The 15,324-nt window shown below is 44.5% G+C and overlaps 1 protein-coding gene across 1 annotated transcript; it reads left to right on the forward strand.

The window, feature by feature from the left end:
- Positions 1–15,243, forward strand: LOC128403568 (5-hydroxytryptamine receptor 3A-like). Its single transcript, XM_053368443.1, has 9 exons — positions 1–106; positions 2,956–3,116; positions 3,315–3,359; positions 4,599–4,708; positions 7,317–7,486; positions 8,561–8,721; positions 10,341–10,551; positions 12,748–12,915; positions 14,935–15,243. Exons 1-9 carry the CDS (start codon positions 1–3, stop codon positions 15,192–15,194), a joined length of 1,392 nt encoding a protein of 463 aa, XP_053224418.1. The 3' UTR covers positions 15,195–15,243.
- The last annotated feature ends 81 nt before the right edge of the window (positions 15,244–15,324 follow it).

Raw genomic sequence — 15,324 nt, forward strand, 5'->3', positions numbered from 1 at the left:
ATGAAGCTCCGCCACTTCCAGCCACTCAACATTCAGGGGCCTGGCCCCTTGCCCCCAGATACTGAGGGACCAAAGACCCCTCAGCCCCCTGCGGTTGGTGCATCTGGTGAGTACGGTATGAGAATACCAATGGAAAAGGCAAGGAAGCAGCTTTCAAATTCCATGTAATTGAACAGGATGTAACCAAAGGAACTTCTCTGATTCCTTCAAATTGAGGCCACTGCTTTGAAGCAATTAACATTAAGTAACCCATCACAGACATCTGTCCAGTACAGCATTTTGGCTATGTTCCTTCTTCTCCATTATCTGCCACCCAGAAAGCCCCAGGGATCCATTTTCAATATGCATATGAAATGTGCAGTTGTGTTTCAATAACCGCAGCGTCAGAAGAGTGCTTCAACTTTCCATTAAGGAGATGGGTCCTTGCCACTGCCTTCAGTTGTCGGCTTTTTCCTAATCATCCCCCACCCACCCCAAGTTTAGTTTTATTGGAAAGTGAACCAATAAAAAGAGGTGGAGCAGAAAGGGCAGAAGCTGCTCGCCTTACAGATCACTCTTCTTTCCCTGAAATGAAACTGTTGGTTGAGAATGATGACAAAGGACTTAGGGTGCTTCCAGACTGTCGCTCTTTTTCCAATGGGGAGTCAATCACATATGGGGAAATTCATGTTGTGCATTTAAGAACACAATAAGATCCTGAAAGATCAGGCCAATTGCCCATTTGATAGCATTCTGTTCTCACAGGGGCCAGCCAGGCGACTGTAGAAAAACTGCAAGTATAATAATAATAATAATAATAATAATAATAATAATAATCTGAGAACCCCTCCTGTGGTTTCAAACAACTGGTATTCAGAAACATTACAGCCTCCGGGGTGTATATGGTGTTAGGGGAGGGGTGATACCTCTGCTGGGGGACATGTGGTGTGCCTTCTGGGGTAGTTTGGCCACCTTTGGTCACCACCCTGAACTCAGCTCTCACCTGTGGCTCCTAGAAGCTGTCAGCATGTGACACCCCAGAAATGGCTTCAACTGGTTGGCTAAACCATGTGAGGGTAGCCAATGGGTCTCAAACCCATTGGTGAGTTAGGGACTTCCCCTGCATGTGAAAATATACTCTGGTGAGTTGAGCAGACAAGACCAAGAGTAGTTCCATTGGTCAAGAAGGCGGTTTCTGCATGTGCTGTAGGGGGAAGTGAGGGGCGGATGAGGCTCATCAACCTGGGAAGGCAGCCCATCTAGGAGTAGGAAAACTCTGATCCCAAACCTCCACTGCTTTGCTCATTCAAGAGAAAGGCTTCGAAAGTAAACCTTGAGGGAAAATCTGAACCCACTGTCTTGAGGGACTTGTGGAGAAGAGAAGGCTAAAGAGTAAACCCTACACAAATCTGGAGTGGAGTCCTTAAGGCGGTTGGATGGCGCATTGTAAACCTCCTTCCAGCAACTCCTGCACCTAAGCTGGTGCCAAACATATTGATCTGCTTTCCTTTGGACCACATCAGTGAGGCTGAGAGTGGGGTCGTGTCATCTGGGCAGCCCAGGACTCCCATACACACTGCCCAGGTTTGCGCCCAGGGAGGCCACTTTGGTGCTGCTAATGCAGTAAAAACAACACAGGAGGCAGCAGTTATGAGTTACCGGTCTCTGCGGCCACAGCAGGCACTGTGATTCTCAAGTGGTTTTACTTCACCCACGAATGTGCACTCCATTACCTCTCAATGGAGTCAAACAACTGCCTCCAACCATGGAGGCAGAGCTTTAGATTGGATTAGATGGTCTTGTACAACAGACCTCCCTCTCCAAAAGGCCAGACTTTTTTCCAATAAGGATAGGGAACAGGGGAACGTGCTGGAAAGTATGGGATAGAGCTCGCTTTGACGCAACGTCATCTAACCTCCATGCCAACAGATCAGAATGAACGCTCATTAAACAGCCAACATGGTCTAACCACCCAGAAAATAGATCAGGGTGAATGCTCAAAAAATAGGATGTTGGGGACCGCCTCAATAATGGAAAACAAGTGGGACCAACAGCCTACATTGCCCTGTGAAATGCTGCTCTTCAGAACTGGAAATACTCTGTTCCCCCAGTACAGTGGTACCTCGGGTTACAGATGCTTCAGGTTACAGACGCTTCAGGTTACAGACTCGGCTAACCCAGAAATAGTACCTTGGGTTAAGAACTTTGCTTCAGGATGAGAACAGAAATCGCACAACGGTGGCATGGAGGCCGCAGGAGGCCCCATTAGCTAAAGTGGTACCTCAGGTTAAGAACAGTTTCAGGTTAAGAACAGACCTCCAGAACAAATTAAGTTCTTAACCCGAGGTACCACTGTATTACATCCAGCGTTCTCTGCTCACTGAACACACTCAGTCCTCATTGGACTGGTGCCTTCCTCTCGGGCATGGGTGGCACACTTTTGGTTCCCTAAGCAATGGCCCTCATAAAAACTTTAGGGAAGTTTTTAACGTTTGATGTTTCATCGTGTTTTCAATATTCTGTTGGGAGCCGCCCAGAGTGGCTACCTTGGTGTGAGAAAAGTGCTCTTCCTGTTTACAGGAAATAAAGTATTAATAATTTCAAAGAAGCTCGCTCCCAAGAGGGCTTTCGTGTGAGACTTTGACCAAAGTTTATAGTGTGCACTTCATCCCTGCAAGGTTTAAAATTCATTGATGCCTCCTCATTCGGCTCCTTGCACAGCCTCCGCAGTCTGTTGCCATCTCTCAGGTGCAGAAGAAGAATGTGGAAATCGTTTGTCTGTTGTGCCCTTTTTGCTCTGTTCCCAGGTAAGACTCTTTTTCCTATGATGACGGTCTAAGGGATGGGTTAGTGTCTGAATTAGGAACAGTGATTTTGCTCTCATATGTTGCCATCCGTAATAGGCAGTTAGTGAGAAAGGCTGTTCCTGCTTTGAGTGGTGGTTAGGAATAAGAAAACTTTTCATTCCATTTGCAGTAGGAATTGCCTTCACATGGAACTGTTCACATCACAGTGTGGTTGAATATCTGAATATTTCTAACGACAACAAGCTCCTCCTGTATACCAGACCCAAGAAGGACTGGAGAAAACCTTTGACTGTCGAGTTGGATTTTACTCTCGTCTCTATCCTGGCAGTGGTAAGACGCCAAAATCTCCGGCGAGCTTCACACTTCAAACAAGCGAGGAGGAGGGAATTTTATAATTTGGGGGTGATCCAGACAAAGTGAAGCATTTTTATGTTCCACTGATTTCAAGTTAAAGAGTTAAGCCCGTCAATTTCGGAAGGTGCATCACTGTGGATGGGTTGTGCCCCTTCTGTTTTTGTTTCTTTACAGGTAGAGAAGTTGCAAGTGATTACAACTTACTTCTGGCTGTTTGTGGTAAGGCTCTCTTTTTTATCATATTGTACTAGCCCTTGGTTTGTCCAGCTGAGCTTGAATCTTGGTAAGGAAAAGGAATGGGGCTGAGTGCTTCCCATTTCCAAGAAATGGACCAGTTGCCTGACCTAGAAAGGGTCTCACTCCTTTTGGAGGAGCAATCTTAGGGTGCTCCTGGATCCAATTTTGTTGCTGAAGGCCCAGATGAATATTGTGTCTAGGATAACCTTTTGCCAACTTCAGCTGGTACAGCAGCTATGGCCATTCCTGGACCGAGATAGCTTGACCCATAGCAGACCCATAACTTCACAACTGAATGACTGCAATGCACTCTTTGTGGGGCTCCCCTTATGGTTGGTCTGGAAACTGCAGTTAGTGCAGAACGGTGCAGCACGATTGCTAACAGGAGTGAAATCCTGGACCACATTATATTTCTGCTTCAAGATCTGCAGTAGCCACCGGATTGCTGAGTGGGCCAAATTCAATATTTTACTATAAGTATATAAAGCCATTAAGAATTTGGAAACCATTTACTTGACAGAGCACCTACATACCTATTTGACCACTTTGATCTGCAGAGCTTGCACAGTAACAAATGCTATACCATGTTTGTTCCACATTTGTGAGAAGTCAGTATTTCAATGTGACAGCAAGCACCTTCATTATACTGATTTAAAGGTAAAGGTAAAGGGACCCTTGACCATTAGGTCCAGTCATGACCGACTCTGGGGTTGCGGCGCTCACCTCGCTTTATTGGCCGAGGGAGCCGGCGTACAGCTTCTGAGTCATGTGGCCAGCATGACTAAGCCACTTCTGGCGAACCAGAGCAGCGCACGGAAACGCTGTTTACCTTCCTGCCAGAAGGAAGGTAAACATTTTGATGTGCTTTCGAACTGCAAGGTTTGCAGGAGCAGGGACCGAGCAATGGGAGCTCACCCCGTCACGGGGATTCGAACCGACGACCTTCTGATCGGCAAGTCCTAGGCTCTGTGGTTTAACCCACAGCGCCACCCGCGTCCCTTTATACTGATTTAGATGCCTACTAAAACATTTTTATTTCTACAAGCCTATTTGCACATATCTTTTACTTGATTGTTGGGTTTTTTTAATGCTGATCTTCTCTGGCTGTTATTAATAGTCATTGCTTTATGTCCACTGCTCAGAGATTTTATCAATTCTCCTAAATAAGCAAACTGAGATGTTGTACACTAATCTTTTTGCTCACTCAACTCTGTAATGTAGAAATGGAGAAATGACTTTGTGTCATGGAATTCCTCTGACTTCTGTGGCATTACCCATCTCACTCTCCCAGCGGATAAATTCTGGATCCCTGAAATCTCTATAGAAGAACAGTAAGGATCATTTATTCCATTGGCAACTTATTTAAAGCAATGCTTATGTTGATTTCTCCCCTTCCCTCCCAAAAAAGCTTTAGCAGCTCCAACCTTCTGAATACTAAATAAGTGTTGTTTGCAGATGAAATGATGGTTTAAGCTTTGGGAAACACCCACAAATAGTTAGATGAAGTTAGAAAATTTAAAATTCATGCTAGAGAGTAAACAAATGGCTATATTGGTGGTAGCAATGGTGATAAGTTAATTAGACTTGTTAGTTACTAGTTACCCAAAGGTCTCCAAGTGACTTGCAACACATTTGAAAACATTAAAATAAATACATTATATCAGAGATTTTCAACCTTTTTGAGTCCACGGCTCCCTTAACCAACTATGTTCTTTCTGTGGCACCCCTGTGGGGCTCAGGAGCCCAGTTACGTCACACTTTGCCTGCAGAGCTGGCAGCCCCTCACCCTTTTTCGAACACCCTTCCTTGTGGAGTGTTCCTTCAGCCTCTTCTCCCCTCTCCTTGGGAGTCCTCCGGGCAGCTGGTCTCTGAGCTGCCCCCCATCCCACCCCAAAGAGAGGTGCCTCTCAGAGGCACCATTCAGCTGGGGAGCTGGTAGCCAGGGCTGCTGCAACAAACAGCCGTGTAAGCCTTTGGGAGGCAGAGGCACAAGAGGGCATCAGAGGAGGGAGGGAAGGAAAGAGGGACAGAGGCCAGGGTTGCCCTGCGGCACCCCTGACCATCATTCGAGGCACCCCAGGGTGCCACAGCACATTGGTTGTAAACCACTGCATTATACCATAAAAGCAAAACAACCCCCACAGGAAAACTATAGCAACACACTAGTAATGGTGATGTCTTCCCTCTCCCAACTATCTGGGGCATTTGTGGTCTTCAGTCAATTTTGATCCCTGGAGTGTTTGCCTGTCTTGATACTTCACATGAGTTTGGTTTAGACAAAGGTAAACACAATTGATTTCAGCTGGACAGAGGTAAGATGATTTTAATTCTCCTGCTGAAATCGTCAATGGGGTGTAAACGTACTTAATTCTGCCTGGCCAGCTGCTTCCAGATCTTGAAAAGAGCTCAGATACTTTTAAGAGCTGTGGAGAATGTAAGATTCTGTGTGGCTTATCCCACTAAAATTAATACCAGCTGTTTGGGTCGGATCTGTAGCTCTGTGGCATTAATTTGTGTGGCGGCATGCATTGTATTCTCTTGCTCTCTGTGCTTCTCCCACCCACCCACCCACCGCTGACCTGCTTATGCTTTTGTTGATGAAGAGAAAAGGAGTACATCGCAAATGAGTCTCGGCTGTCATTCTGCACAGTACAGTGGTACCTCAGGTTAAGTACTTAATTCGTTCCGGAGGTCCATTCTTAACCTGAAACCGTTCTTAACCTGAAGCACCACTTTAGCTAATGGGGCCTCTTGTTGCTGCCGCGCCGCCGGAGCACGATTTCTGTTCTTATCCTGAAGCAAAGTTCTTAACCTGAAGCACTATTTCTGCATTAGCGGAGTCTGTAACCTGGAGCATATGTAACCTGAAGCGTATGTAACCCGAGGTACCACTGTACAAGCACTGCTCCCTGCACTGAGCCACCTTCATGGGTGACTTGAGCTTGTCGTCTCCCTTTTCAATTCTTGAGGTAGTAGTAGTGTTAAAACTGTTGCCCTTGGACAAATCCATAAGGAAATGGCAGGAGGGAGAAGGAGACACAGTCAGGCTGCGATTGGCAGGGAGGGAACTTAACCCGTTCCTCTTGAGCAGTGTATTTTCAACACAAAAAGAACCTCTCTTCAGATTTCAGCCTCAATGCAGGACTGTTAGGGGTGCTGCTGACAGGGGGAAGATGTGGCAGGCGACAGGGGGCCAGGACTCCACCCTGGGACTCTTATGTTGTAGGCAAGAGTTACATGCCCTAAGTTTACTATAGAAGTATTTAACTGGAGGTTACTACAAAGACTAGCCGATAGGGTGATATGGGGGGAATATGCCATATATATATATATATATATTCCAGAACTGCCTGCCTTAGCTTTACATTTTCAGTTCCTTGTTAATACTGTTTATGTTACAAGCATCTTATAAATTACTCTGCAACCTACTTGTAATATGCTTTAAATATTTCAGTCTTTAGGATTGAGGGCTCCTCCAGACTGGTGTTTTTTACAGGTGTATTCTGTAACGTGTTATTAACATAAGAATAGTGGTGGTCCACACATCTCTCAGCGTTATTGGTTGTTCTGTGATTTCCCCCCAATGTTATTGCACTATTGCCGTCTGGAGGGACACTCTTTTGCTATAGCGCAACAAAACCAAGACGAAACAAAAAAGGAACATTTAAGGGTGCAAAAAGTTGCAGGATTCCAGCGGGAAGCCACAGGACATGCACTGATTAGAAATAAAGCAGCCCAGGAACTTTTGCATGTGCAAATAGTATTAAAAACATTATCACGTATAACCAACCCAATACCAAATAATCAAAAATGCAGAGAGAGAGAAAAGGACATTGGGATGGCGAGGGGCAGGGAAAGCTGCGAAAGGGTTACCTGAACTAAAACAAGTGATTCCAAGCCTGTTGCTTAATCTCTTGGTCCTTAATGGCAATGTTTCAGGGCCAATGAAGAGAAGTCCAGAACCAGCCCATTCCTTCGCGTTTCTTCCAGTGGAGACATGATGCAGCACCAGGCTTTTCACCTGACATCATCTTGCAGTCTGCACATCTTCACGTTTCCTTTTGATAAGCAGGCTTGCAACATAACTGTGCTCTCCCCCATGCATTCAGGTAAGCCGTAAACAGCACATTATTCTCTCGAGTACGATTGCTGCTTGACATTGGCGCCAACTTGAACAAAATATTGGGGGGCGCCCCCACCACCACCAGCACAGCCTCCCAAACAAATGTTGCTCCCCCTTGACTCCACCTGTTTTGATGACAGGTGCAAAAGAAAAGGGGGAGGGGAAAGTAAGACACCACACCATGGTTGAGGGGAGGGATTTTGTTGCACAGTAGCCCCTAATCTGCTTTAATTGCACAACCAGAATTTGCTGGTATGAAAATTGATCCCACCCACAAAATGGCAGAAGTCTGGAAGTGGCCATGGTAGGAGGAGGTTTTAGCCCGTAAGGGCACAAGAAGAGTCCTGATGGGTCTGACCAAAGGCCTAACTGGCCCAGAATCCCATTTCCCACAGCATCCAATCAGATGCTAAAGGGAAGCCTGTAAGCAGGACGTGAGGAAACAGCACTAAGCAACCAGCATGGCTTTTCCTGTCCTCATTGCAGTTCTACTACACAGTAGTACCTCGGGTTACAGACGCTTCAGGTTTACAGACACCACTAACACAGAAATAGTACCTCGGGTTAAGAACTTTGCTTCAGGATGAGAACAGAAATTGTGTGGTGGTGGCACGGCAGCAGCAGGAGGCCCCATTAGCTAAAGTGGTGCCTCAGGTTAAGAACAGTTTCAGGTTAAGAACAGACCTCTAGAATGAATTAAGTTCTTAACCCGAGGTACCACTGTACAACACACACACACACACACACACACACACACACACACACACACACTGCTGTTAGCAACCGAGGAAAGTTGGAGTTTTTTAGGCACCTTCAGCCAAAAAAAGAGGAAAATGTAATTTACCACATATAGTACCAGAAAATAGGAACTGTCCCTGATAAATAGAAAGAGTTGGCGAATATGAGTTAGCATTGCTGAATTATTACTATATCGCACAAAGCATTTTAAGAGTTTAGGTCTCCTTTGTTTGGATGGTGGAGTGGGGAGGTTATGTAGAGGCTACAAGGAAAACAGAACCCCATCTTAAGCTGCTGTCCCTTTGTTTTTTTCTCGCTCCAGATAAGGAAGTGGAAATGTCGAACAAAACGTTTTCCACTAAATTGGATGCCAAAGATCGCAACCTATACTTAACCAACGGGGAGTGGAAGTACAACAACATCATTGTTTCCCGTGATACCATGACTGGTCTTGAGATGAACTATAGTACGGTGACTTACCAGGTATATAAGACTGATGAGTTGCTCATCAGTGCTTTGACTTCCATTGTTTAACAGGAAACATTCTGCAGATTGCATTGTTTCAATGAAATTCTGTTGTTGCTACGGAGGATTCTTCTTCAAGAAATACTGTTAAGTCACTGGTGGTCACAACGTGTGGCATAAGAGCCCAGAAACAGAATACCGATCGCCTCAGGGACTCACTATCCCCAATTATGTATTACCCATTTCATTTTAGATCCTATGGAAGAGACAGGTTGCGAAGTAAAATAATACCCTCCAATTTTCCAAAGGCGGTCCCAGAATTACGAAAGCCATCCCAGCTTCTGATTTGATCCCGGAATGTCTCTATTCCCCTGCCAGCACTGCCACCACCGAGCTTGGGGGGAGAGGGGAGAATGAGCCGGCACTTGTTCCAAGTGACCATTATGGGGGCAGTGGTGGCTGTGAGGGAGCCTCCCATTGCCTCTCTATAGCCGCTGCTGCTGGCCTCCTCCTTTGGGCAGCTCATAGTAGCTCCTGGAGAGCAGGTGAGGAGAAGAGGCTCAGTGTGGTGTAGTGGTTACGAACGGTAGACTCGTAATCTGGTGAACCAGGTTCGCTTCCCTGCTCCTCCATATGCAGCTGCTGGGTGACCTTGGGCTAGTCACACTTCTTTGAAGTCTCTCAGCCCCACTCACCTCACAGAGTGTTTGTTGTGGGGGAGGAAGGGAAAGGAGAATGTGAGCCGCTTTGAGACTCCTTCAGGTAGTGATAAAGCGGCATATCAAATCCAAACTCTTCTTCTTCTTGAGCCCCATATGACATATCAGCTGTGAGGGGCAGGCAGAGGACAGGGCTGCCCTGGGTGGGCAGATAGGCAGAGCAGAACACAAGGAATCTTGATTATTATTTTTTAATGCTTTTGTGTCCATGCCCCTTTCTAAAATTTATTTATTGCTGTTTTTCTTTTGCTAAATCTACCAAAGAATAAAATAAAATAAAATTGGGATTACAGAATATTATCTGCAGGGGGGGGTCTGTGTGCTGTGTCCCTTTTGTGTAGTGGTGGCACTTGCCCTCCTTCTGACAGGAAATGCTCTGCGGCGGGACACCACAAAATGGGGTGTCGAGGAGGGTAAATTGGGGGGAATGAGAAATGACCCTATTTTCATCTGAGTAATGTTGGAGGGTATGAGTAAAATGCCTATCAGATGCCTGGACCACAGTCTGGAGAAGGGAATGGCCTTTATTCTAAGAAAGCATGGGATTTCTTGGATGTTTATAATCTGGGCTTCCTTAATAAGAAGATGGAGTTGTTATGCAGAGGTGTTCTTTGTGCAGGAAGTGGGGAGCTGGCTGAGCACGCAACCTGAAACATGACTCGGCATCTTCTGCAATGCATGATAGATCCTTGACAGAAAAGTCAATGCAGAAGGATTGTCTGAAGGAGAAAGTTGGAAGAGTCCCTAGCCTCAGTGACCCACTGGAACACCTGTTTCGGTTCAATGGGGGGGGGGGAGATAAACAACCCCTAGCTGTCAAGTTTTGAAAATTAGGGGATGACTCCATGTTGCAATCAAATCCCACTTGCGTTTGTTGTTATCTTCAAGCAGTTTGATGTGTTTTTAATCTCTCAACAGATTTTTATGCAGAGGCGTCCTATTCTGTATGTGCTGAATCTGATCATCCCAACCGCTGTTCTCTTCTTCCTGGATATGGCTGTTTCCTTCACTTCTGCCAGTGATTCTGAAAAGATCAACGTCAAGATCACATTGATCCTAGAAGTCTCTTTTTTGTCGCTGATTCTAAATAGTATTCTGCCAGCATCCTCAGATGACCCCCCTATAATAGGTAAGCAATAGTAATTTCAAGTGGACGTATAATCAACTCGCGCTGCCAGGAAACAAAGTATATTATATATGAGCTATATTATAGAATACTCTCTTGTCCTGAGGAACCTTCACAGCGCAATCCTATGCATGTCTACTCAGAAGCAACTACTAAGTTCAGTGGGCTTACTCCCAGATAAATAGGTATAGGATTACAACCTCGGATATCCTTCTGGCAAAACTTTGCACAAGGCAATTCTAGCTAGAAGACATGGGCTGATTTTTTTGCAATCAGTACTGTGGCTGTGTACACACCAGGGGCACCAGATCCTGGGAGCCGAGCTCTTTTGGGCCCCCTGAATATTTTTGTGGTGGAGGTAAACCCCCCACCCATGTCTGAAAAGGGTGGAGGCGAAGCGCGGAGCAAAATGCAGCATGGCGCCAGTTGCCGGCTCCTTCTCCTCCTGCTGATGCTTTGGAGGGGAAGGAGGGTCAAAGCAGCCTCCCATCGGTGGTGGCACCAGTAGAAGGCAGAGGAGGAGCTATCGGCCATTGAAGCTGTTGGACCGCCATATTTGACTCTACCCCGGCTCCTCCCAACATCCCATGTGTGTAACACTGGCTCTCCAATTGCCCTCGCAAGCTGGCACCTCTGGTATACACCATGCCTTTAAACCACATTGAAACACATGCTTTCCTTCTAAGAATTTTAGGCAATGTAAGTTAGCCCTCACCGAGTTACCATTCCCAGCAGCCTTTAGCAAACTAGAATGCCCAGAATTCTTTGAAGGAAAGTATGTGCTTTAAATATATAGTATATATACATCCTGAGAGAACTGATCATGTAAATTAAACAGCGGCTTTTCTTTGCCTGTTAGGGTTGTCATATTTCAAGAAGTGAAAATCCGATTTTAAAGCTTTTTTTTTCTTTTCCAGAAATTCACCAAAAAATCAACACTTCTGAAACAGGTTGCCATACATTTGGGTTATCCCAGACATTTTAACTGGCTTGCAAAAATTCTGCCCTGACGCCATTTTCAACAGACAAATCCTGGCTATATCCAGAAAATTCTGGATGTATGGCAGCCCTACCTAAGTGTATTCTTGATTTAAAAGCGTCCTAATAAGAAGGTTCCAACATAAATCAACCTCCTGCTTCTTAATGCTTCTTTGGGTTGTACCCAGCTAAATCACTCTGTGCATGGAGCAGCTTCCGTGAACACAATGGCACTTGTCCTCCCTCTCCTACCCCTGCCCCAAATCTGCTAATGGGGTTCCCCCTACCCTTATGCCTTGTAGAAATTTCAAATAACCAGATGAAATCACTTTGAGACTGAGACACAAAGGTCTTATTGGAGTGGATCTAGTTACTGGCATGTCTCGGCTGGGAATGCAAGGTTATAGAATGCTAGTGCTAAGCCACCATCTATTTTGGGGCACTTCCATACTAGGCGTTTAGTGTGGAATAGCCAAGCTGTGTTCATTCACTGTTTTCAGGGCACGCACATGATGCCATTGTCCAATCACTGTTGCCCTGTATTTCCCCATCTATTCCCCAGCAGCTACATCATGCCTAGTGTGAGGTGAACAGAACTTGTTGTTGTTTAGTCGTTCAGTCGTGTCCGACTCTTCGTGACCCCATGGACCAGAGCATGCCAGGCACTTCTGTCTTCCACTGCCTCCCGCAGTTTGGTCAAACTCATGCTGGTAGCTTCGAGAACACTATCCAACCATCTCGTCCTCTGTCATCCCCTTCTCCTTGTGCCCTCCATCTTTCCCAACATCAGGGTCTTTTCCAGGGAGTCTTCTCTTCTCATGAGGTGACCAAAGTATTGGAGCCTCAGCTTCACGATCTGTCCTTCCAGTGAGCACTCAGGGCTGATTTCCTTAAGAATGGATAGGTTTGATCGTCTTGCAGTCCATGGGACTCTCAAGAGTCTCCTCCAGCACCTTAATTCAAAAGCATCAATTCTTCGGCAGTCAGCCTTCTTTATGGTCCAGCTTTCACTTCCATACATCACTACTGGGAAAACCATAGCTTCTACTATACGGACCTTTGTTAGCAAGAACAGAACTTAGGAAGTACAAATAGAAAAAGTGAAATGCTCCTAAACACTGTTGGGAAAAGTCAAGAGTCCTTCTACTTGCAGCTTATAATAGAAAAGTAATTATTTGATAGAGCTAGGAAAGATCCATCTAACATCCTTTCATTTTGCAGCAAAATTTTTCATGGGAGTTTTCCTGCTGATGGTTGTCAGCCTCCTTGAGAATTATGTGACAAGGTCTCTGAAGGAGATGAAACCTCCCCGTTGGTTCCTCAAATGCGAGAGACTCATTTCCTCTAGGAGAAAGAAGAAAACATCTGAAAAATACGTTCCTTATCCTGGTCAGTATTCATAAGAAATTAATACTTTGATTGAACAGCCTCAAACCCATAAATTGCTGCACAGCAAGTCAGTGTTTCATGGCATCCAAGATCAGATCAACCTGTGAATGGTCTGTTTCCTTTGCATTTGTGAGCACAAAAGGCTGACAACATTTTACACACACACACATTTAAAATTGTACAAGTTGAAAGAGAATAATAGTGAACAGCAGCCAGCACAGAGAGAGGGAGGGAAGGTGCAAATCATATATGCCAAAATATGCAGAAGGGGCTCCTGTGTTAGGTCTCAAAGGTTTACAAAGACCACTGTGAAGACTGAAGACCCCTGCGACAGACAGCCCATAATTCATTTTTCAAAAAGTAAATGCAAAAGGAGGAGGGCAAAGGGAAGACACATTATGGAAAATTGTTTACTATGGATTTTGAATGTGAGCCCACTATACCCCAGTATCGTTTGCATGTGAAAGTACCTGGAGTATTTCCTGACAGGATGTGCTATTTGTCTAAAGCTACCCAAGCTCAGGCTCGGGTGTCAGCCTAGCATTTATAAATTTGTGATTTATTTATTTATTTAGGTACACCTCTAAATAAATACCCAGGCCTTTGACACCTGGGATGTGTGTTTTCAAGGCCTGCCCTATCCCTGTGCTTGTAATCTGTTTTGGCTGTTTTTAATTTGGATTTTTAAACTGTTGTAACCTGCGCTGACACCTGCAGGTGAAGGGTAATACAGGCGATGCTGATGCTAGATTTATGTAAGATTTGGTTGAATGATCCTCAAGGTACCTTATAACAGATTATTGCAAAACACACACTGGACAAATGAACAGAGTGTGCTGCCTTCCAGCTCCACTGTCTGAAATAAAATGTTATTACTTTTAAAATTATTATTATTATTATTAATTAAATTTACCGGTATATACTGCCCTTCATAGCAAGATCACAGGGCGGTTCACAGAATAAAACACAGGATAAAAACAAAAGTAAATAATTAAAACAAAACAATAACCCCCACAGACACATTTAAAAGACTACACTTAATATGGGGAGCTTTGGGGCCCTTTCTGATACAAATTGCCCTCTCTTGGGGGTACTTTGCAAGGGACAGGGAACTCATTAGAATTATATTCTATGCAGGTTCAGTGCAGTGTGCTCTTTGTCCCAGCCCAGCCCAAGCTCAATGGGCTCAGAGAGAGAAGGAGTTTATAGTGTGCAAAAAACCTTTGAAAAACTCATTTTAGAAGTTCTAAAAATGACTGATAGAAGGCCAGGGCAACCCTCATTATTACAAGTGATACACAAACCAGGTTTGAGTAGTGGGGAAGAGCCAGAGGTCCCCAGAGCAGAAAATATTCCACAGTTTATTAACAACAACAACAACAACAACAACAACAACAACATATGTCTGATATGAAGTTTAAGAAACGATTGGAATAAAGAATTGGAATGTTCACTATTACCTAGACAGCAGGAAAATGTCGTGGCTTCAGTATTAGACGTATCAGTGGAACTTAAACCAAGACTTATACAACAGAAAATACTATTTGGAATCTATTGAGCTCTCTTACATTTGTATAAGAAAGGACTATCTAATGTAGCTCTTTGTTGGAGATGTAATATGGGCAATATGTCTTTGAAACACATGCTTTTACTGTAGAATCCATTTTTGCTGTCCGGTTGCCAATTTTGATACAACAGGTATATAGTTTAAGAGCATACTCACCTTTGAAAATCTTAATTTTTTTCCGTTTATAAACAAGACACTATATACAGTCCAGCACTTTCTCCCAAAACTTAGTAAGTTTGGTGCACAGTAAAAAATTGCACAGCTGATTCTATATGACACTGGATGTCCCCTGTGCAGTGTTTGGTCCTCAAATATCATAGAAAGCCTTATGAAGGCATAATTTGCCATCTGTAGCTGAGCCATAATATCATCATCGCCTCTGGCCCAGAACGTCCAGTGATAGAGCTCCAACTTAGCTAAGGATTTGCAACATGTGCTTCTTTATATTTCAGATGAGCAGAAAGAGCCCTGTGATCATGTCCTGGCAGGCAAAGAAGATGCAGAAGCAGAGGCTTACATCTTTCTCAGAAGTATCTATTCAGAGGTGAAACAGATGAGGGAACAGCTATTTCCCGAGAAGAGCCAAATGGCTACCAATGCAGAATGGAACAGGATCATGGCTATTACTGAGAGCCTGTTTTTCTATGCTCGGCTGATTTTCTCAGTATTGTTTATAGCATACATTATTCTGAAATGGAGGAGTGAAATGTGACCACGTGGTTAGCTGTTACATAATAATTAAAGGAAATATTATGCATTTATCCCATCTTTTCTTCCAGAAAGTTCAAGGTGGCATATAAGAGATCTGAGAGGAGGTATATGCAGCATACATTTTAAAGCAC

This window comes from Podarcis raffonei, chromosome 2, assembly GCF_027172205.1.
Source record: "Podarcis raffonei isolate rPodRaf1 chromosome 2, rPodRaf1.pri, whole genome shotgun sequence".
Taxonomy (NCBI): Eukaryota; Metazoa; Chordata; class Lepidosauria; order Squamata; family Lacertidae; genus Podarcis; species Podarcis raffonei.

Coding starts and splice junctions, on each gene's coding strand:
- LOC128403568 (XM_053368443.1), top strand. CDS start 1: ATGAAGCTCCGCCACTTCCAGCCACTCAACATTCAGGGGCCTGGCCCC. Junction 3,360..4,598: donor CTTACTTCTGGCTGTTTGTG/GTAAGGCTCTCT, acceptor TCTGTAATGTAG/AAATGGAGAAATGACTTTGT. Junction 8,722..10,340: donor ATAGTACGGTGACTTACCAG/GTATATAAGACT, acceptor ATCTCTCAACAG/ATTTTTATGCAGAGGCGTCC.